The following is a 21848-nucleotide window of genomic DNA, read 5'->3' on the forward strand; positions in this document are numbered from 1 at the left end:
TTGTGTGAATAAATTACAATTTATTTTGTTTCACGCTTTTGTTCAATCAAATGATCCAGGTATTAATGTGTCAATAAGCATTGGTCCCACTCAGCTCTGGTAGCCCCACACCTGCCATGAGTGCCCATCCTCCCTATCACTCCAGCTCTGATAGCCCTCTTCCATAACCTCACCTGCACGGAGTGCCCACCCTCCCCATCACTCAGCTCTGATAGCCCTCTTCCATACCCACACCTGCCCGGAGTGCCCAACCTCCTTATGACTCAGCTCTGATAGCCCTCTTCCATACCCACACCTGCCCGGAGTGCCCAACCTCCTTATGACTCAGCTCTGATAGCCCTCTTCCATACCCACACCTGCCATGATAGCCCCCTTCTATACCATTACTGCGCTAGCAGCTCCTGCCCCCCTGTGCTGTATCAGTACTCGCACTGCCCCTCCAGCAGCCTCGTAGTGCAGGATTCTGCCTCCTCTCTCCTTTATCTTTCCCTTCGGAGGCGGACAGCCACGCCCCTATGACATCACCGAGGAGACCACTCCCCCACTGGGGCCGCGCGCTAGACTTCATTGATTCATTCCAGCAACCGGGGGCGCTGTACTGTATTACCCCCCTCCCCCTCCTTATACCCAGTGATACCTCACCCTTTATACCCAGTGATATCTCACCCTCCTTATACCCAGTGATACCTCACCCTCCTTATACCTGCATATTAGTGCGCGTGCAGCCCGCTCCTCAGCGCATTTCTGCTCTGCACAGCTGCTCGTGAGGGACATTTTAGTGACAGAAAAAGGCGTTCACGCAAACCTCCCCAAAGCCACATCCTCCTAGCACAAGTATTTGGTAATTATGACAAATAATACTCTCAGGGCATGCAGATATTAATAATAAGTAAAATATTAAAAACAGATGGAGTTTAAGAGTGAGATAATACAGCAGCGTAAGATCACATTAGGGTGATATAGTGGCCTGGTGAAATATGTGTCCCAAGGCTTATACTGTAATACAGCATAGCCTGTGTGCCCTGTGTGAGGGGAACAGCAGAGGCCCAGGCCTACATTTACTATAGCACAATACTCCATATCATAAAGGGTTATTTTTATTTATTTATAGTTTGTAGTCAAACTCTATTACATCAAACTTCTTCCAAGCTGCTTAATGCTCCACATGGATACAGCTTACCTTACATATTATTAGACTACAATAGCTGAGCGTTAGGTCCGAACTCATGGTATCCCATGTCTGTTAGCTATTTATTTTGCCGTGGCACTAACTATTTTTTTCCGTATAATTACATAAGCCGAGAACATGCCACTGTCATATTTACAGCAGAGAATGCCAACTCCTTTCCTCAATTGCCACCAACGGGACAGGTTTTCACGATATCCCTTGCTTCAGCACAGGTGGCTCAGTGAAAGACTGAGCCGCGGATTGAGCCACCTGATATCCTGAAAACCTGACCTGTTGGTGGCCCTTGAAGACTGGAGTTGGCCACTCCTGATTTACAGGATCATTTGATTGTGAGGAAACAGCGTTCATACAAAGGGGCACTTTGCGGCACAGAAAGTTTACACAATGCTGACATTTCTATGTTACTTGTCGCAACCGCTGCTAGTAAACTATCTCCTTGTCAATATAATTGGATTTACCGAATGCAGATACTAATGTGGAATATTGAGTCCTGTAGAATTTCGCACGCCAGAGGATTTATTGTTGATGTTAAGTTTCTGTTCACATATTGATGTTGTGTAACCAGAATAAATGTGTTATCCATTTAACAACCAGTCTTAATCATTGCGTTAAAAAAAACCAAAAAAGGACCTTGGCCTTATGACCTTTACAAATTGTCCTGATGTTTTGCATGAAGAATTAATCACTTGAGAGAGGTTTTTGTATAATGTAAGGATGAGATGATGTTAGCATTGAAATATATTATTATTGCGAATAACTGGTTAATTAAACATTATACACTGAAATAGACTAAATCTATGCTCATCATATTTGTTTGTTAAAGCAGCAATCCCTCCATAAACCTATAAGAGTTGAACTCATATAATGTTAGTATCTTGGCTCCTGAGCATGTCCGCCTCTTTAAAAAATGACATAATTCTACTGTTAAAAAAAACATAATTTATGTTTACATTAATCTCTAGCTTCTGAAGTTACCATGGTAACCTTTAGACTGCAATAAACTCTGGGAAGAGCTCCATTTTAACTTCCCGGACAATTAATATTCCAAACGCCTATATCTTTTCTTGGGGTTGAGGAGGAGCGCTGGATCTCGTGATATGTGAAAAGATATAGATATATATAGTGCAGATGGTAATTCACTGCTTTAAATGATGTAAAACATAAGAAATGAACTCACAAAGAACGTATAAAATCACTGCATGTCAGAGATCCTTCTCTCTCTGACTGGAGCCCTTTATGTTACTGGAGTCTGTATCCTCTCAGTGAAGTGGATGATATGAAAATAAAGAAAACCACAAATAGTGCAAATAGTATGAACTATACAAATGTATTATGCACAGGTAGTCAGGAAACTCACATTTTCCATAATAAAGTTGGGTGGTGGAGAGAACCGCCGATAGAAGCAGGCTGCTGTTCGGTGCTTCACTTTCCCCTCACAGTGTAGTTCAATGCCAGTCTGTGCCGTCGCGTCACTTCCGGTTTCGCGTCACGTCACTACCGGTTTCTATATCGCCTGAACGAAACATCAGACTATAAAAAAAATATACCGTGTTGGAAAGAGCAAGAAGAGTTCTCCAAAAGAAAAAAAATTGGTGATGAGCATGGTCTGCTGCTTTAAACAAGACCATAGAGTGATATGGCTTTAAATCAGGGGTGGCCAACTCCAGCCCTCTAGGGCCACCAACAGGTCAGGTTTTAAGGATATCCCTGCTTCAGCACAGGTGGCTCAATCAGTTGCTCAGTCGAAGCAGGGATATCATCAAAACCTGACCTGTTGGTGGCCCTTGAGGACTGGGGTTGGCCACTGCTGGCATAAGCAGACTCATAGACTTCATTGGAGTCTCACCAATAAAAAATATAAATATGTACTTTTCCATTAAAATGCCTTTTTTTGGTCCCAAATCACACTGTTTGCATCCCTTTAAGGCTGACATGTCTCAATGAATATTTTTTTTGTGACAGGGTTCATCGGTAAAGCGTTAATATTGCAAACAATGGAGCTTCGTTCAAGCCTAAGGCACCTCATGAACAACTTTGTCATTGCCTTTATTATAAGGCCTCTCACCTTGACAAGGACATTAGCTTGGGTAAGGAATATAACAATTGTGTTAAAGTGTTAAAATCCTGATGAGCTTACACTCGTAAGTAAGGCTTTTATCTTGTACATCTTGGCTTCACAGTTTAGCTGACTGCTGCAGAAACAAATCGGTAAACATATTTCACTAATAACAGTTCTTCCTTAGGGTATCGCTACTAAATACCCGCTGTGTAAAGATAAATTTGTCTTTGTTTTATGCCTTCATTTGTTAGTAAAAATGTTCGCTACATAACCTGTTAGAAATATTTTCATCATTACCATCCACTTTTGCTGTATTTGATTTATTAGTGGTTTCCAGAAATGGGGCTTGCATATTTGGAGCTTTTTAGTTTATTATATTTACAAGCAACATTAGTAAATCCATAAACAAAGACGCGTTGTGTAGCTTACACGTTCGCTGTTTGTTCAAGTGTTAGTGATAGCAACATGTCCCCTACCAAATGACTCATAGTCATGGTACAACACAATCACCGTGATGCTGTTTCCTCATTTGATAATACCCTCTGTATGGGTAAAAGCTGAAGGATAAAAGCTCCAGTCTTTTCTGTCATACAATTATAGCTCCCGCTTTCACATTGTATTTTGTAGGTTTTCTCCCTTATTGTTTCTGGATCCCTTGCGAGTTCAGGATACCAGAACACGTCTATTTCTTCCAAGCTGAACTGCATCCTAAATGACAATCATGCAGCCTGTGGCTATGGAATTGGTGTGGGCATTGCAGGGTTTTTGGTGTGTCTAGTATTCCTGATGCTGGACGCCTTTGAGTCATACTTTGTAAAGCCCTTGACTCAAAAGATTATCCTTTTAGCTGACATTGTCTGCTCTGGTAAGTTGTTTCTATTAAAGACAATGGACGTGCACATAATACTGTTGTTTCAGGTTATTGAAGTTACTGTAAGAGGTTCCTTCTAGTAGTAGGGTAGTTTGTACCATTGTTATAATAAATCATCTCTTGTGTGTGGGATACATATAATATGTGATGGTATAGGAGTGAGTCAAAATAAATACATATTTGTCCTTTAGAGAGAATATCTAGGTCCACAGTTGGGTTTAATTTGGCACTTAAAGTTATCTTGTTAAGTCCCACATACACCAGGATGTATTAAGGTCTGATGTGGGATAACTCACCCTGATCCGTGGTTAACTTCCTGTGTCTTCAATGCAAGTTAACGCCAGATCCCACACATCAGACTTGAGTTAATCTGTCCCATTGTTTTATATACAGGGGTGATGATTACTCTATGTCCCAGACTTTTTCTGTGAGCTCCCATGCTGAGATGTTCCACTAAGATATGACTTTCTACTGTAAATCTCAGTCGTAAATCAAACACTCAGTGGTAAACACCATATCTGAGGGCACTCGTGTGTTGCAAGTCTCTCTGGCATGAAAGGGAACAGGTTAATAAGCTGATTGCCCTACAATTCCCCAATTTAATTACTTCGGCTCTACAACTCACACAGACTGCAGTCTCTTTAGGCTACTTGTACTTCCTTCATATACTAATGCCACTCATATCAGATTTTAAGCCATTTGTTTCCTGTTTACTTTTAATATTGTGAAGACAGTCCATTGTTATTGGGGAGTGATGGGGGGCAATACAAGACATATACAGAGGATGCTATTCAGAATTGCTCAATAATTAATGTTTTGTGTTCCAAAAACAATTAGCAAGAGTATTTGCTTACGATGGCCAACATTTACAGACTATTTTAAATACAATAAGGTTTTGATTGGAGTTTAAATTTTATTTTTCTGGATGAATCAGTAGGAAGAGATTGATAATAACCGGTTTGTATCTAATTCTGCTTGGAAATATTGCTTCTTCCCCCCAGTTCTCTGGGCTGTCCTGTGGTTTATTGGATTCTGCTTCCTAACTCATGAGTGGATTTTGTCTCCATACAATCGTTATCCCTTGGGGACTGAAGTTGCTCAAACCAGCATCGCATTCTCCTTTGCCTCTATTCCATGCTGGGTAAGAATTTATTTTCTAGAACTGCTATATAAAATATATTTTGTTTATATTGTCTTTGGAAACACAATGAGTATGTAAGTCTAGTAAATCATGCAGTTTATAGAAAGGAGAAATATTTGCATTTCGCTGTTTAAGTCCCATTTTGGTTTTTACAGAATTTAACACATTCCTGACATCCCGCTTCAGCCGGCGAATTAGTAAATTCACACAATCTATTTGTTTGACAATTTCTTTTCCTTGAACATAACCATATATGTATATTTACTGCCAACAATGTACAGTATGCAACAATTAATAAAGATAATAGAAAAGATGAATACAAATTGTGGCAAAAGATAAAAGTATACGTATGGAGAAAGGAGTCTGTGTCCCGAAGAGCTTACAATTTAAGTGGTATGTTGGGAGATGGGTCTTCAAAATCTAGGGGGAGCGAAGGAAATCACTGTAAAGAAAAAAGAAAATATCATAGTGCAGATGTCTTTAAAAGTGGTGAACATCAGAGGTGCCTTGGCTCCCATAGAGTGCCTACTCACTGTGGAAAAGAGCAAAATGGGCCACTCCAATACTGTGGCTTCTTTCTTTCTTTGTGTGGGGATCCGAAGATCTCATAGAGGGAATACCTCAGAGGAAGAGACAATTGGACACCATAGTGCAGATCAATAAGAAAGAGTATCTATAAAAAGCTTGGAATAGTACTCACATGGTGTACATTCTTTAAAAGCAATAAAATCATAGAGAGCTAAACAATCGGCGCTAAAAGCAGGTCACGGTCTCTCCGCCACCGCAGCAGGCATGTATCCGACAGCACGCCCCACTCAGCCTTTCGCCCCTTGCTGGCGTCTCTCGTGGTCGCCGGAACTTCACTTCCGGTTTTGCCTTTGCCATTTCACTTTTAGAATTTAGCTGTCACTAAATGAATCATGATATGTTTGATTATTAGATAAAGTAATCACTACACTCTCTTAATCACTGGATTATTATACTTCTTTTATCACTTTTTCATGTGTAATCTGTGGGAGCACCAACCCTTTTACCTTGTTGTATTTCTATGTTGGGAGATGGGACACAAGTTATAGGACATAGGCGTAAATTCACTAACTTGTGTTAATTCGGCGATAAAATTCTGCAATACAAAAAAAAAAAAAAGCAGGATATTTTTTCAGATTTAACGCCGTATTCAGGATAACCTTATAGGATAATATTACATATTCACGATAACCTTGCGCTAATCATCTGCAACTGACTTTTTGGCAGTAACCCAGGAGAACCTCTAAGGCCACAATCACAATTTCCTAGCTAGTGCCAAAAATCCACATGCAAATACAATACATGTCTACCACAGGTTAATGTGATAACGACGATTACATTATATGACGGCAGACAATTATCGTAACCCCGTTGATACCTATTGGTCTTCCAATGCATAGCTAGGAAGGACTTCAGGCACAGAAGGGGTTAAAACACTATATAAACAGCCTAACTCTAGACTTATATCTACCCCCCACCCTCCTTACATACCCAAGAGGCCAGAAAGGTATTGCTTAGCAAAGAAGCGGGTTATATGGCCCTAGTGAAATGGCATTAAATACAGATAACGCTAATTGTTCCAGTTAATGGCATTCATTAAATGTACACTGTGCATATGCACTGGATCGAGTAGCCACAATATAGCGTTAAGGAGATGCATCATGGTAACTTATTTGAGGGTTCTTTAACAAGGGAGAAAGGTAGCTTGGCAGCTATATTATCTCTTAGCATACAGTGCTGCCACTGCAGTCAGGGATTCTGGGTAATGAGATGAAAATGAGCACTCGGTATGTCACATTTAAAACAAAAACTTAAGACCTTATCCTACTACTGCCGAACTGGCCGCTTGAGCTGATTTCAGATGAAACCCATTAAAGTCTATGGAGATTTTTGTCCAAAAACACCCGAACTGGCACTTGAGCAGATAAACAAATTACCCCATAATGTCGCCAATGCCGAAAAAATTAGATAGGCACATTTAAATAATTTCAATTGTGTACCCGAGTTTATTTTCTTGAAGATCTTCACAGAATATCACTAGGAAAAAATGGAGTTGTTTCTTGTATTACAATAAGAAAAAAATGCATTCGCTGCTTAAGAAAAATGACACATCTTTCTTGTTAAGTAATCACACTTCTTCCCATGTCATTTTACCGTATGGATGGTTATATTGGAATAGTCGCTTTCCTCCGAGATGCTTCTTTGAATTTTCATTTATTTTTGTCAGTAAATGACTGCAGTGAGTGGATCAACGTGTTATAATAGGGATCAGTTTAAGGCTCTGGGGCTCCTAAATGAGGTGGTTTTGCCTGTTCAGGATGTTGGACACCTCATCTCGAAAATCATTTTTCATAAATATTGAAAATATTTATTCTACAAGTGTTTGACAGATTTCCCACGATGTACATTGCTGATATGTTATTACCTCTTTCCTTTATTTTGTATATTTCTGACAACTTGAAGTGATTAATAAAATGCACACGTAATAGTTGCTCCTGTGGAGCCATAGAAACCTGGATTTAAATATAAATACTGTATATCGTTTTTACAATGTATATGCAGCTTCACAGGCATTCTTACTGTTCTCTAGCTAGATCCTTGACTTCAAAATTCAGCTTCAAAGCATATTTCTTTCTATCCTCTTAAATTGTGCTTTGTCTGTTTTCCTACTTCATCTGACCTTTCTTGAAGTACATTGAAATAAAGCTGTGTTCTCCTTTGAATCTCTCTTCTCCACCATGGTTAACCCCTTTGTAGATTACACAAACAAGCAGTTTTGTCCCTTAGCGAAATAGTGTCAAAGATACTGTAACGTTTATGGGTTCCAAAGATCATTGTTGGTTTATGGGTTGCAAACGGACTCAGAAACACAAGCACTTCAACAAATGAAATGCCATTATGTCAGTGTTCCAAATTTGGTGCAAGCAAAACATAACTGGTATTTTCAAAGATATTTGGAGGATTATTCATTAAACTGTGGTAGTGCCGTTTGGGACACCATCACATTGATCCAACTGACCACAATCAGCACTATCGCAGTTTAACGAATAACCCCCTTTGAGTGCTCAGCATGTGGTCATTTGGGAAGCGTTCTTCTAGGTTAGTCAGACCAATCACTCTGTAAAGTTCTCCTACTGTATAAAGCTTTGCAAAACAAGTGCAAAGCAGGAGCTTACATATAAGTAAAACCTTTATTGACCTTTTAAAAAGTCCATATTGCTTCACTTTAGCCAATGTTACTATTTAATAACTAGTAATGATATAACAACCGGATATATTCCCCACTCCCCCCCAGAGATATGATGTACTACTTGTGGAAAGCGCATCATAATTTATTGGCAGACATGTATTTTCAATAGCTATGACTATTATTCACATTTCGTTACTATAAGTGATATCAAATAATCACTTATAATGACTTAATACTCTTGGAATTATAATACGTATTCTGCTATGTCTCTAGCAGTTAGAGGGATTGACCTGAGCATAAGAACACTACACAGGTATACATTGGTTGCATCTTCAATCTAGAACCTTGGTTTTGGAAGACGATGCATGGTGCTCTTTAGTTTCCAACTTGACGGGTGAGAGGAGCCTATGACCTTAACAGTCAAAGCAGGCGTATGTCGTACAATTGCACTGTTATATACGAAAAGTAGTGATTTGGTCTCAGAGGAACTGTTATTGCAGCTCCTGCAGGCTAAATCTGCCAATTTGCCAAATTGTCTGCCCGTGCTGGTGCATTTACTCACCAATTAAATTGCTTATGGATTATTTGACAGACTGAATTAATCATGTATTTCTTTATTAGTTAACCATGAGGCAGCTTCAGCATATTTTTATTGCATTCATGCAGGAAGCGGAAAAAATCTGACTGATGATCATAGCCAGAAGGTGTTAGCAAGTCAGCAAGAGGGCCCCAATTTGTTTTGTTGGCTAAATTGCTAGTGCATTGAGGGACTTGTGTAATTAAGAGACAACAACATTTGCTATTAGCCAACAGTTATTAGCCACTGCCCAAGGATTAAAATGGGGTTAGGGCACACAGACAGAAGGCAAAACAAATAGATTACAGCAACAGATTGGGGATTATAGCCAGTGAAGGGTAAAAATATGGTTGCTTTTGCAAGCGCTAGAGGTGACTGAAGCAGCGACTACATCTGCAGTTGCGAGAAAGCAGCCCAAGCAAAATCTTGCTAAAGTGCTTAATTTCCCTGAAACCATCATAAAAGCACACAATTACCCAGAAGCCATCCTAAAAGCACCCAATTACCCAGAAGCCATCCTAAAAGGGCCTAATTACCCAGAAGCCACCCTAAAAGGGATCTATCAGATAGAGATACAGGAGAAGAAAGTCCCACATTGTTTATCGTTGGTGAACTGAATCAATACAAATGGATTGTAGATATAATTGACTAGAACCGCATTATCGGCAGCCATACAAAGAGGTTAGGAGGACTATGGGGAAAAGATTAAGTGGAAAAGTGTCATTTTCCCATTATAATTACTGTGTAAAAGTACCATTTGCAATGGCGCATTAGCAAACTGCAGTATATAAAGCGAATTTGCTGTGCAGAAAACAATACAGAGAGCGTTTACATGGAGGAGCAACAGGCGCTGCATGAGGATGCGTTCCTGCACACTTATGAAAATGTATATATATTTGTATTGTTGTTAAAGTCAGTATATATAATTATTATTTGCTGATTCCAAAATGATGGTCCAGCAACGTTTTCAACATGACAGGTTTGATGACACCTCTCTAAAAGGGAGTAATTCTATATTAGATTGTAAGCTCTCCGGGGCAGGGAATTCCTTTCCTATTGTCTCATTTTGTTTGTTTACAAATATTTTACTATAATTCCCTGTATTGCATTGTCTCTTCTAAAGTGCTTACACCTGTGGGCGCTATATAAATAAAGATATAGATACATAGTCCAATAAGGCTGTCTGGACCTTTTCGTGCGGAGAAATCTAGACATTTCGGATGCAAATGGCACACACAACCCTTTTGGATGATATAGAATAAGCCCTTAAATCAGGGATGACCAATTCCAGTCTTCAAGGGCCAGGTATTAGGGATATCCCTGCTTCAGCACAGGTGGCTCAGTCATTCTGACTGAGCCACCTGTGCTGACGCAGGGATATCCTTAAAACCTGACCACTTGGTGGCCCATGAGGACTGACATTGGCTACCCCTGCCCTAAATAGTTTTCACACTGTGCATGCTGTTAAGGCAATCTGATATAGTTCCTACGCGATCCTGAGCCTAAGATGGAGCCAGGAGCCTGTAAGTGTTTAGAAGCCACACTTGATCGGAGTACAGAAGAAAAAAAATAAGACGGGCAGAAGGTGCAGAAAAAAGAACTGGAGCACTACAGAGAAATCAGTCAGAAGTGTCTTAAAGAGCAAAGAGAATATGCAATGCCGGCAACTGTGGTACTGTGGCTTTCTACAAACAACTTCCCGAATGTCATAACATAACTGAAAAACATAAAGAAATCTTTCTAAACTATTCCTCTTTCCAAAGTACTGAAGAATATAGGTTGTTTTATGTTAGAACTCCTTCCGTTGTTACATTTGATTCTTCATCAGAAAATGATTTCCTCAGTGAGTTGGTCCTCTAGATAGAAGATATTTTCAGATGCTCCTTTCCCTGAGTATAAAAACTTGACATTTCATATTTCATCCTGAAGGTTTTTCTTAAAATTTTTTCCTTTGGTTCCTAGAATTCCTATATCCCAGACAATTTATATGATCTACAGCATTTAATTTTTTTTTTTTATTAGGATTTTTAAAGACAATAATTATGTAGTTTAAAGGTATGGGTAGAATAACACAGTACACAATGTTATGTGGTGCAAGAAAATATATATTTAAATCTCAGCATAATAAACAGCAGACATTACTTGGTGCACCACTTGTTTCTTCATATCGTGCAATGAAACAAATATTCAAGATTTTGAAAACATTCCAATAAAAAAAGATTTTACACTACAATTATAGAAAAATGAATAACAGAAAAGGGGGATAAAATGATGGTATACCATAAATATGAAAATATATGTAACAGAATAAAGTAATGACAAAACAGTTTTTGTATTGCACAAACTTACAATTCTCAGACAAGCTTTTTTAAATACCCATGTTTTCGAGGACAGTCAGCATACATTTTATTGTGTATACCCTTGAGAAACAATTTCTTCACCTAGGTCACACAAAAACAAATCATTATAACCTTCATGTCACACTTGAAGCACCTACAGGCACATTTCAGAGTAATAGGAACATTATTTCTACTTGCTTAACAGTTAGAGTAGCGTATGTATGTGTTTTAATATTCTGTGACCCTTTATCTTTCTTTTTGTCTTTAATTACCTGTCGATCACTGGTTCAAACAGGATGTCATACATCTTTACATGAGGAAAATGTTCAAGGTTTATGAAAGCCGTGAGCAGAAATAGGAACTGAGATACACACACATACATATATATCAGGGACTTATCACTGTTTGAGAGAAACTGCCTCTAAATCCAGCAGGGTGCTGGTTAATTGCTGATTAATTGCACACAGGCAACCAAACCTGGCTGATTAGGACTCTTGAGAAAATCCTGATGTGAGAAATAGGAGATTCCCGAGTTCACATTTGGGCTGACAGAAGGAGAGCAGGGAAGCCTGCACACAGACACTGTCTTGAGCATAAAGGTGTGCTGAGATCAAGACACCCAGAGACCTATATTTTCTGGACACAGAGGACCCAGGAACCTGCCAGAGACTGACATGGAGGGCCACCTGCTTAAGGTTCCTCCTGAGGCTTTGGGGTGATAGGCTGGTAATGGAAATATCCCTCCAGTCCTGCAGATAGGGTCTGGGAAAGTAAGTTAGCCCTTACACAGGAATAGGGGTTTGTTATTTTGTTGTTTTTGTATGTTTTGCCTGGATAAAGGAACAGACTCAATAAAGACAAGATATAATTTCACCCTAATCGGTCTCCATTATATGAACCTTTGCACACATTATATATATATATATACTATAAAAAACTAAGTGCAGGGAGGAACCTGAAGGCAGCTGTGGATATATCTGTATCAACTCGCAGAGTATCGGCGTTCCACGTGGAGCCAGGACAGACCTGGCTGGGACTCTGTGTATTAGTTGTATATCATTGTTTTGCGCCCGTGTTTTTTCTTTTTGTTCCATATATATAAATATAAATATATATATATATATATATATAACAAAAAGCAGCAGCCAGCACTCCAAGCAACAAATGTAAAGTCAAGGTGCATGCTCCATAGAAATCAATATAGAAACCCTGTCTTCCCATAAGAGAAGGCACAAAAGCAGCAACACTCAGATATAGCAAATATCTGAGTGTTGCTGCTTTTGTGCCTTCTCTTATGGGAAGACAGGGTTTCTATATATATATATATATATGTATATATATATATATATATATATATATATATATATATATATATATAAATAAAAAGGCAGAGAGCGCAAGCCCCATAGCGTAAAAAAGTACATTTAATATTAAAAAGGTATTGGGAGAGGGATTAGGAACACTCACAAAGGTATTAGTAAATCAAGTGATTTGTGATAATAATCACCGCCAACGAGGTATACATTGTCCTGGATCACACCAACAGTCCTGATCGATATTTCTGTCCGGTTCACCGGTACAGGTTCATCCTCTGACAGCTCCGCAGAAAGTACTCCACGTGTCTACTTAGAATGCAGTCTACAAGTAGCGCAGCCTCAATCAAGCTCCATGCACGCACCGGCCATAAAGCGTGCACTTGCTTGATGACGTAATGTCGCAATTGCGTACCCTGACGCGTTTCGTCACACTCGGGTGACTTTATCAAATATTATATATATAAAATTAACTAACTCCAGTATCGGTTAATGCACTGCGATCCCACATTAACCGCCATTGACTTAAACACGGGATTGCAGTGCATTAACATACGATTAGCGTGTCTTCCCCATGGTATATGAAGGTGCCTGGGTTATTATTGCGATGCTGTCTTGAATTTGTTATCCATTCCATTCCAAATGAAGTAAATGCTATACTTACCTGCACGTGGGTTATTTTCTGTTTTCATGGGATCAGTTGTTCTGCATGGAACCACATTCAGCCGCAGGGCTGTCAAACTCGCAGCCCACAAGGTGTCACCATGTGGCCGGTGAGTGGACGGGGGAGAACTGGGACAGGAGTCCCATGTGCTGTGATTGCGGGGGCCCGGCGAACGCTGATAGTTGCTGCCGGGCTGCCTCCTCCTCTCCCCCAGTTAGGCCGAGCTCATGGTGGTGGTGTCTCTACGTGCGTGCACTGGCATCTGTGCAATTCCGGGACTCTTATCTGATTCCCTATGGTAGTTCCTCTAGTGCCCCCGGCGCTGTGCTCGTCGACGCTGCTACATTTTGCCGCCACAACTGAAATTTCAGGCTGCAGGCGCGTGACGTCAGCTGGTTCAGCCAATGAGGGCGAACCAGCTCAGTGACGCGTTCACCACGCCCCCAATCGCCGGGACCGATCTTCTGCAGCCAGAGCACACATCTCTGGGGCACCCCCGCCACAACCATGAGCTCGGCCTTAGTACGTGCCGGAAGAAGGCCGGAGTTTCCCCCAAGGTAATTTGTTGGTGAGGGGGCAGATGTAGGGCTATTGATTGGGGAAGGAGGCCGGTATGAGGCTATTGTGGGAGAGGAGGGAAGGTGTGGGAATGGGGTATTGTGTGTGCATTGTGGGGCGGGGGTAGTGTGTTTGTGGTCGGGGAATAAGAGGGGGAGAGAGAAAGGATGGGGAGAAAGAGAAAGGAATGGGGGGAGAGAGAAGGAACAGGGAGAAGAAATGGGGAGAGAGAGAAAGAAGGGATGGGGAGAGAGAAGGGATGGGGGAAAGATGGGGGAGAGGGATGAGGGGATATAGGGGAGAGAGGGAATGGGGGGGGGGATAGGGGATGGGGCAGAGTGAGAAACCAGTGACGTTTACGGGTTATTAATAAGGAAAACAAGAAAAAGTGTATGTGTGGGTTATAGAGACTTTTTATTTAAAAAAAAAAAAATTGGTGCGGTCCGAGCTTTGCAGTCGGACCCAAGAATCGTCCCCCAAGCTAATCTGAGTTTCACAGGCCTGGGCTACTGTATTTATATTAGCTTGAAGAGCAACCTTTTTAGGTTTTCTTAAGTCAGTGTGGATGGCACATTGTAGTAAACATTGGTTCCACATGCCGACAAAAAATAATGTAATTTCTGACTACGACAACTATTTTCAATTACATTTCAATCTTTGAATAACACTTTCTAACTATTTTATCATAATCTGTTTAGCAGCAGACGCTTGAAGACAAGTAAGAACGTTATACTGTATATCCTGAATCTACTGAAGAATAAAGCAATGAAAATGTTAATACATTTTATATGTATTGTTGTCCAGGGTGTACTGTCGTATCTGGCAGGTTTACGCTTCCTCTCCACTCCCGCTGATGCTTACGAGCGCTCTCTGGAGGAAGGCATCCTCTCGGACATGAGCAAGGTTTCCTCCACCTCCACTGTTCAGTTGCATGGTTCGCAGAATGGCAGCATTACTACCTCCTTCCAATTGCCTTCATTTGGTGGACAGAGTCCCACCTTCAACTATTAACACAAAACACCAAAAAAAGGTTAGTTCCAATGGTTGAACAACATTTTTTTTTTTCAAAGAAAAGTACGGTAATGGTGGATATGTTACCTTTGTCAGGGGAAACAAGGAAAACAGATGTCTCCATATTGGAGCTACAAAAAACAAAGTCATGGAACAAATCAACAGAGGGTGCAACTCTTATTTTACAAAGTAGAGTTTCAGAAAAGTAAAGCCCATTTTGTTCATGTAATGTGAACAAAGTCATGCTTACAAGTGTTCTTATCTGTTCATGGATGAAGTGCCCTTGTGCAGTATAAAACAAAATATTGCGACCCTTACTTCAATATGTTATACATCTCCTAATGTACCTTGGTTATATTAAGTCCATCAAATCTTTCCATTTAACTGGAGATGGGCGCATCCGCCCAAATTCGTTTCTCAGATTTTCTCTGTTACTCCCCCCCCCCCTACAAATTCACCCATCTCTACGTTTAACACACAAATTGGGGTTTAGATCACCTTACTGGAAAACAGTGTAAGCAGAATTATAAATACAACTCAGTGTGAAAAGCAGAAACTTCCGGTCCCTATGAAAAAAAAAAACAATGGTTAGGCAGTTACAGTTGCTTCACTGTCTTCCAGTGCATACAGCAATCTTCCAGTGCATACAGCAGTCTTACAGTGCATACAGCAGTCTTACAGTGCACACAGCAGTCTTACAGTGCATACAGCAGTCTTACAGTGTATACAGCAGTCTTACAGTGCATACAGCAGTCTTACAGTGCATACAGCAGTCTTACAGTGCATACAGCAGTCTTACAGTGCATACAGCAGTCTTCCAGTACATACAGCAGTCTTACAGTGTATACAGCATACAGACATAGATCTAAATTTCTATGGTAGTGGTGTATTGAGTACCAGGAATTACCCGGTACCCGGCATATTTCCAGCTACCAGGAAACTGAAAAGTAGGCCCGGCACCGGGTATTAATGTCAGGGTAGCTGAAAATAATCTTATTACTTACCTTTCAGCCAGCGATGGACGACATCTAGGAACAGCAGCAGCGGTCCTGTGGCGGTGGCAGCATCGGAAGTGTCTTCAGCCGGCGTGGGAGCAGCAGGAATTAATTCCGCAGCAGGTAAGCAGTGTGTGTGTGAGCCGCCGGGGAACCATGTGACCGGAGCAGGAGCATTCCTATTGGACAGACGGCTGTCCTATAGGAACGCTCCTGCTCCGGTCACTTGCTTCCCCGGCGGCACACACACACACATACACTGCTTACCTGCTGCGGTGCTGCGGAATGGATTCCTGCTGGTCACACACCGGCTGAAGACACTTCTGATGCTGCCACTGCCACAGGATCGCTGCTGCTGTTCCTAGATGTCGCCGCCACCCTGTAGGTAAGTGCCAAACCGGGTACCCGGCCGGGTAGAACTATTAATTTTGGCTGGGTACCTGTTTTCTTTTTTCAAAACTCCCTACCCGGTACAACACTACTCTATGGGGCTTTTTCCAAGCCCATTCAAGTTGATCAGAGTTTTTGCCCATCCGAGATGTGATAGGCCATTTTAGAGCTCATTGAATAGGCCCCTACATACATGCAACATTCAGCATATAAATATAAACTTTCTGTAATCATTACCAATAGGATGTAAAAATTACCAGGATTAAATAAGTGAGAGAAAGAAAAGGATGTAAATGGGTGCTTTTTATCTAATCCTGTAACTATCGGCATACTTGAATGATTTTAGTTCCTTAGTAAACAAAATCAATATATTAAGAGCCACAACAGCCCCCAATTCTCAGTTACATCTCAGATAATAAAAATGCACACATCAAAACAGTGTGCCAATTTGTGCTCCAGAGACTGGATCTCCAGTCACCGAGGAATATACAGTACTCCTCTGATCCTTGCTCAAACCCATGCCTGTTTAGCTGTGTGCACTTTTTTAGTTCAATTCAGCATTCTTTATTTTCTTCAAATCAGCTTTCAGCAGGGATACTGCATGCTATATACGTCAGGTCAGTTTAACGTATCTGACGGTAGTGAACATGCTATGTTCAAAGTGATTCTTTATACTATCAGGACAAAGAGCTAAAAATCACCCGTCCTAGCTAAGTCCCCTTGCTGACCAAAACATACTGATTTCTCTGGAAGATCAACAACTAAAAAAATATATCAGAGCTAGGAAAGAAAGACATATCTGAAAATATAAAACACTGACAAGAATCCTAGGATCTGTTTAAAATAACAGACATAGATAGACAGATCTATGAACAGGGTCACACCTGTCAGAATATAAGTTATAGCATATAGCATCAGTGAAATACAATGTATGGGAAAGGGAGTTTGAAACTGGGCAACATAAGTCTGATCTCTAACACAGCGGTGCGCAAAATGGGGGGCGGGAGAATTTCCAGGGGGGGGGCGCGGCGGCTACAGAGGTCCCGCGCTCTCCCCCTAGGCACTTAAATGAAGTGCCGGGGGGGGGGATCGCGTGAGGCCTCTGCAGCTTCACTTACCAGATCTTCGGCGATGCGTTGCCATGGTAACCGCCGTCAAATGACGCCGTGGGGGTCACGTGACGGCACGTTGCCATGGTAACGTGACGTCACATGACCCCGCGGCGTCTTGATGCCGGAGGTGAGGGGGCGCGAGGCAGAAGGTAAGGAAGCAGGGGGGGGGGTGCAAGTTAAAAACTTTGCGCACCCCTGCCCTAACATATACATCCTGTCACTCTGTTTTCAAGTGATATCCTGTCACTCTGTTTCATGTCACCCCTGGAGTTTAAGCTGCCCACTGAAGTTTCAAGCTGCCCATAAAAAACACTTATAAGGAAACAATTTAACCTACTGTGTGCTGAATATATATATATATATTGCTATTTGCAATACGGTGGAGGTTTCTTGTTGCCTTTTTCACCCACCATAACTTAAAACGTGATGGTAAACCCTACAGTCTTGAAAATGCAAAGCCAGCAGTACAACCAACTTCACAATGATGATACCCATTAAGGTTGAAACATGTCTGTGAATGGTTTATCTAGCTTTGCATCTGATTCCCATGCTGTGCTTTTAAAGCTGCGTTAACAGCAAGCATTAGCTTATATGGGCTCCATGTAACAATGGTTTTTCAGACAAAAGGGGACACATTGTGTGCTCATTTGCATGTCATTTCCCAGAATCCCTTGCTGCAGTGGAAGTGCTGTGCGCTGGGTGATAATGGTGAAGGGCAGGGTTGCAGACCTGCCTAAGATATGTGAAATTGCTCACAAGTGATCTTTTTATTTGATATATATATCTATATATATATATATATAGCTATCCTACTTAATACATAAAATATATAGATATATATTATTTTATATCACACTTTTACCACACATGTACGGTAAGTGAGAATCGGGGGGCTGTTGTGGGCTCCTAATATATTGATTTTTTGTTACTAAGAAAAGGTTGCGCTTGTCCTTTTTGTCCCATGTTGAGTATCCTTATTGGGGCCCTGAAGAGCGGAGGAATCCCGCCTTATGACGGAGCTGCATCCTGCTCTAGTGATTTTAAGACTTTACTAGTTTTTTTTTTCTTTAAACCTAATCCATTAGCATTAAGTTGAGCACAGGTATTTGTCTGCTTATGATTTTACAGTTATTGGCATTGTTGCTGACATTTCTATTTATTTCTATTCCTTAGGGGCCTCTTGTTGAATACGACCACAGGCTGCAGAATGCAGCCAATTGTTATAAAACTGTTGTTTATGTTCATCTAAACCCAAAATGTGTGACATTATGAGAGCGAAGTTGGATTAATGTTTCTTTGCAATCGGAGTGTACTCCAGATTTCCTTTCCTGCTTGTGGCTATACTGTGTTTTTTTAATCTGAAATAACAAGTGCTACCCAGACTAAGGCAGTGATTATACTTAAAAAAACGGGTGACGCCGTGCGACGCAAAAACAAACTGCAGAAATCCTATGTAGATGAACATACCGTCAGCAACGTGCGCGCTGCCTGGAGCTGCAAGGCGGCAGACTGCAGAGGAGACAGAGGATTTTGTTTTGGGCAGGCGACGGCTGCGTCACGTGAGCGGTTCAGCCAATGAGGGTGAACCGCTCACGGCCACACCTCCCTTTCTCCTCTCCTATCTCTTCTGCATGATCAGATGCCGCTCGGCGGCAGCGTGTGGGTGACGTCACTAGATCGCGCATCCGCCTGCCGGCATCTGGTATAATCAAGGCCTAAGGGGCTTATTCTACTGTATCAACGCTGCTTTGTGCCGCAATTCACCATTTACTTCAATAAGTAATTTCGTAAGAAAACAGCCCGATCTGAAACTTCTGCAGATACAGAATAAGACCCTAACTTTGTTATCTCTTCATCAAATAATAAACCTGACCTCCTAAGCCTATTTTCACTTCAAGTTTTGGTCTTTTTAGAAGTTATTCATGTTTAACCTCTTTTATGTGCACATTAGCATAATCAACCTAATGCATTGTTAACATGTTAATCTTGATTACATATTGTTTAATGTACATAATGTCTTAAACCTACAAAGTTGAAGATCATTCCACAGTCTATAGGCATTTTTTACTTTGTACTATCTGAATCCCTGGCCTTATTACGTAAAAAAATAATATATATATATATGGTATACCCGTGTGCTCATTTTATGGATACTTTTTCGTTGTGCTATATTAATATTATCCTTTGCACACCCCTGTCTATTGATTATAAATCATATATTTATGACAGTTTTTGGGTAACCTTCACATTTGGCGTGCATGCGGTATACTTTGTGTCTTCTCTCATATATAGATATAGATCTATAACATACATACATATACACACAATGTTTTGACGGTCTTTACCTTTTAATCTGTATTGCTCCTACTTTCACTCCATTCCGAGACCCTCTGCATTTCTACTCTGCAAATTATACAATGGCCTTCACATTTTGGATGACAGTCAGGATCAACTATGGAAACGAAGTACACTGCTTAATCATTCATCACCATCGCCTTTACCTTCCTTACGATCCAGAGGGACCTACTGACCTATCACACATCAGCTTTGATTCTACGTCTCATTCAGCTGCCGTTAACTGTGGGAAAAGAGCCTTCACAAAAAGTCAGTCTAAAGAAAAAAAAAATGCTTATCACACAAACCTTTCGTCATTGACAAAAAAAGAAGGCATAAATAAATATTTGTTTTTCCATTGTTAATTTGTATAGTATTACAATACCCGAAACAAAATCTATTTTTTTTTTTTTACAAAATCTGTTTGCGACCTGTGTAAACTAATTTATAAATATTGCTGAAAGGGGCACCAATATTGTGTACTAAATACAACTAGATGGGCTGTAACAAAAAAAAAGGAACCTGAATAAAAAGTGTATTTTTCTAACTTATTCCTAATGAGGATAAGAGCTAGTGGAAAAAGGGCCCATCCCAGGCAAAGGGCTGGAGAAGGCAGAGCGGAAGGAAGTGATCACCTCAAAGTTATAGGGGAATAGAACAGGACAGCAAAAGGTTTAAATATCCTGTGGCAGATGGAGACTGTTAGGATTGAAGCAGGGGGTCTCCGGAGCTGAACCCCATTAATTTCAGCTCCAGGGACCCCCTGCTTCCCAAGAGACTTACCTCCATAGGAGGTGCCAGTATATGGCAAGTTTAAAGGTCACACAGCCCAGAAGGAAGTAGCAAGGGATGACGTCACAGCTTCCTATTGGCCCGAGTGACATTTAAGCCAGCATTTTGTTAGAGATACACAGCCCAGCCGGAGCTGCTACCAGCACCCCATACGGCGGTACGTACCTCGGAAAGTAGGGGGTCTCCCGGAGTTGACATTAACGGGGTTTAGGTCAGGAGACCCCCTGCTTCAATCCAATAACAAACGAAAGAAATGCAATCTGGATGCTGCTTTAGATTGTCAGAGCATTAAGACTAGTTCAGGTTTTCTGAAGGAAATTAATTTTAGCAATGCTGCCATAGTATTGCATGGTAATCATGCACTTTACAGCTATATTGTATAACTTTCCATATGTGCATGGAGTTATCACATACATCCCACCGTAGATGTGTTAATAGCCAGACAGTATTATATTTGCAATGTTCTGTTAATTTAGCAGCATGCCCCAAAAATAACATTTTTATTGTGAAAAATATATACTTAAAGCTGCAGTTCAAGCTGCCGTTAAAAAAAAAAAAAAGCATTCATGAGGGCCCTGGGTTTGACGCACAAACCACCTGAGGAGGCCCAATTAAACCGAAATAACCACGAACAGAAGCGGAGCAAAGTAGGCCCTTCTGGAGACCGCCAAAGACCGGTTGTGCCTTTGGAGGGATCGGCTGAGGTCTAGAAGTTTATCCTTTGGTCTGGATTCCCACTCAGTGTTTCCCTCCAACGTCCCAAAAGAGAACAAGGCCATATAAAAGTCCCCTGACAGAAGACTCCAGTTGATTCAGATACATCTGAAGGGTGACGTCGTTGGATCATGGTCGGGACCTGGAGGGGCCTCATTGCTTATGAGCAGGCCACTTGAGGCTGCCTCCCATCACAAAGCTCCTCCCCCACTGCCCTTCTCCCTTTTCGGCTCCCTCCTCTCGCACAGGGGGGGGGGGGGGGAGGGGAGGGACTATCCATTCATAGAAATATATATATAAAAAATAAGAAAAAAAGAGGGTTGTGTGCCAGGATAGAGCCGGGGAGCTTGTCCCCCCGAGGGTCCCTTTCTGAGTTTTTTTTTTGGGGGGGGGGGAGAGATCTGATCATTGATTACCTCCCTCAGAACAAAGTTGAGTTTTGTATTGTTGTTATTCATAGTGGTTATAAATAAGGAAAAGATGTTAAAAGAAAAGATCAAAAAAAAGAAGAAAAAATATATATATAAAATAACTTATTGTTAAAATATTTGGTTATAAGCTGATGTATTACT

General features: G+C 41.0%; 2 protein-coding genes across 2 annotated transcripts in view; one reads left to right on the forward strand and one right to left on the reverse strand.

Annotated features, from left to right (window-relative positions):
- Positions 1–541: 541 nt before the first annotated feature.
- SYNGR4 (synaptogyrin 4) lies at positions 542–20135 on the forward strand. The gene is made up of 6 exons (XM_075605366.1): positions 542–841; positions 3152–3276; positions 3876–4113; positions 5121–5260; positions 14733–14958; positions 18610–20135. The coding sequence occupies exons 2-5, from the start codon at positions 3184–3186 to the stop codon at positions 14937–14939; spliced, it is 678 nt and encodes a 225-aa protein (XP_075461481.1). The 5' UTR covers positions 542–841; positions 3152–3183; the 3' UTR covers positions 14940–14958; positions 18610–20135.
- The window catches only part of KDELR1 (KDEL endoplasmic reticulum protein retention receptor 1), a 42640-nt gene continuing 35113 nt past the window's right edge, over positions 14322–21848 (reverse strand). Inside the window, exon 5 of the mRNA XM_075605367.1 lies at positions 14322–14932. Within this exon, the coding sequence (XP_075461482.1) occupies positions 14904–14932 (29 nt within the window). The 3' untranslated portion in view covers positions 14322–14903. The remainder of the gene's footprint in view (positions 14933–21848) is intronic.

The sequence above is a fragment of the Ascaphus truei genome, chromosome 6 (assembly GCF_040206685.1).
Source record: "Ascaphus truei isolate aAscTru1 chromosome 6, aAscTru1.hap1, whole genome shotgun sequence".
In the NCBI taxonomy this organism is placed as follows: Eukaryota; Metazoa; Chordata; class Amphibia; order Anura; family Ascaphidae; genus Ascaphus; species Ascaphus truei.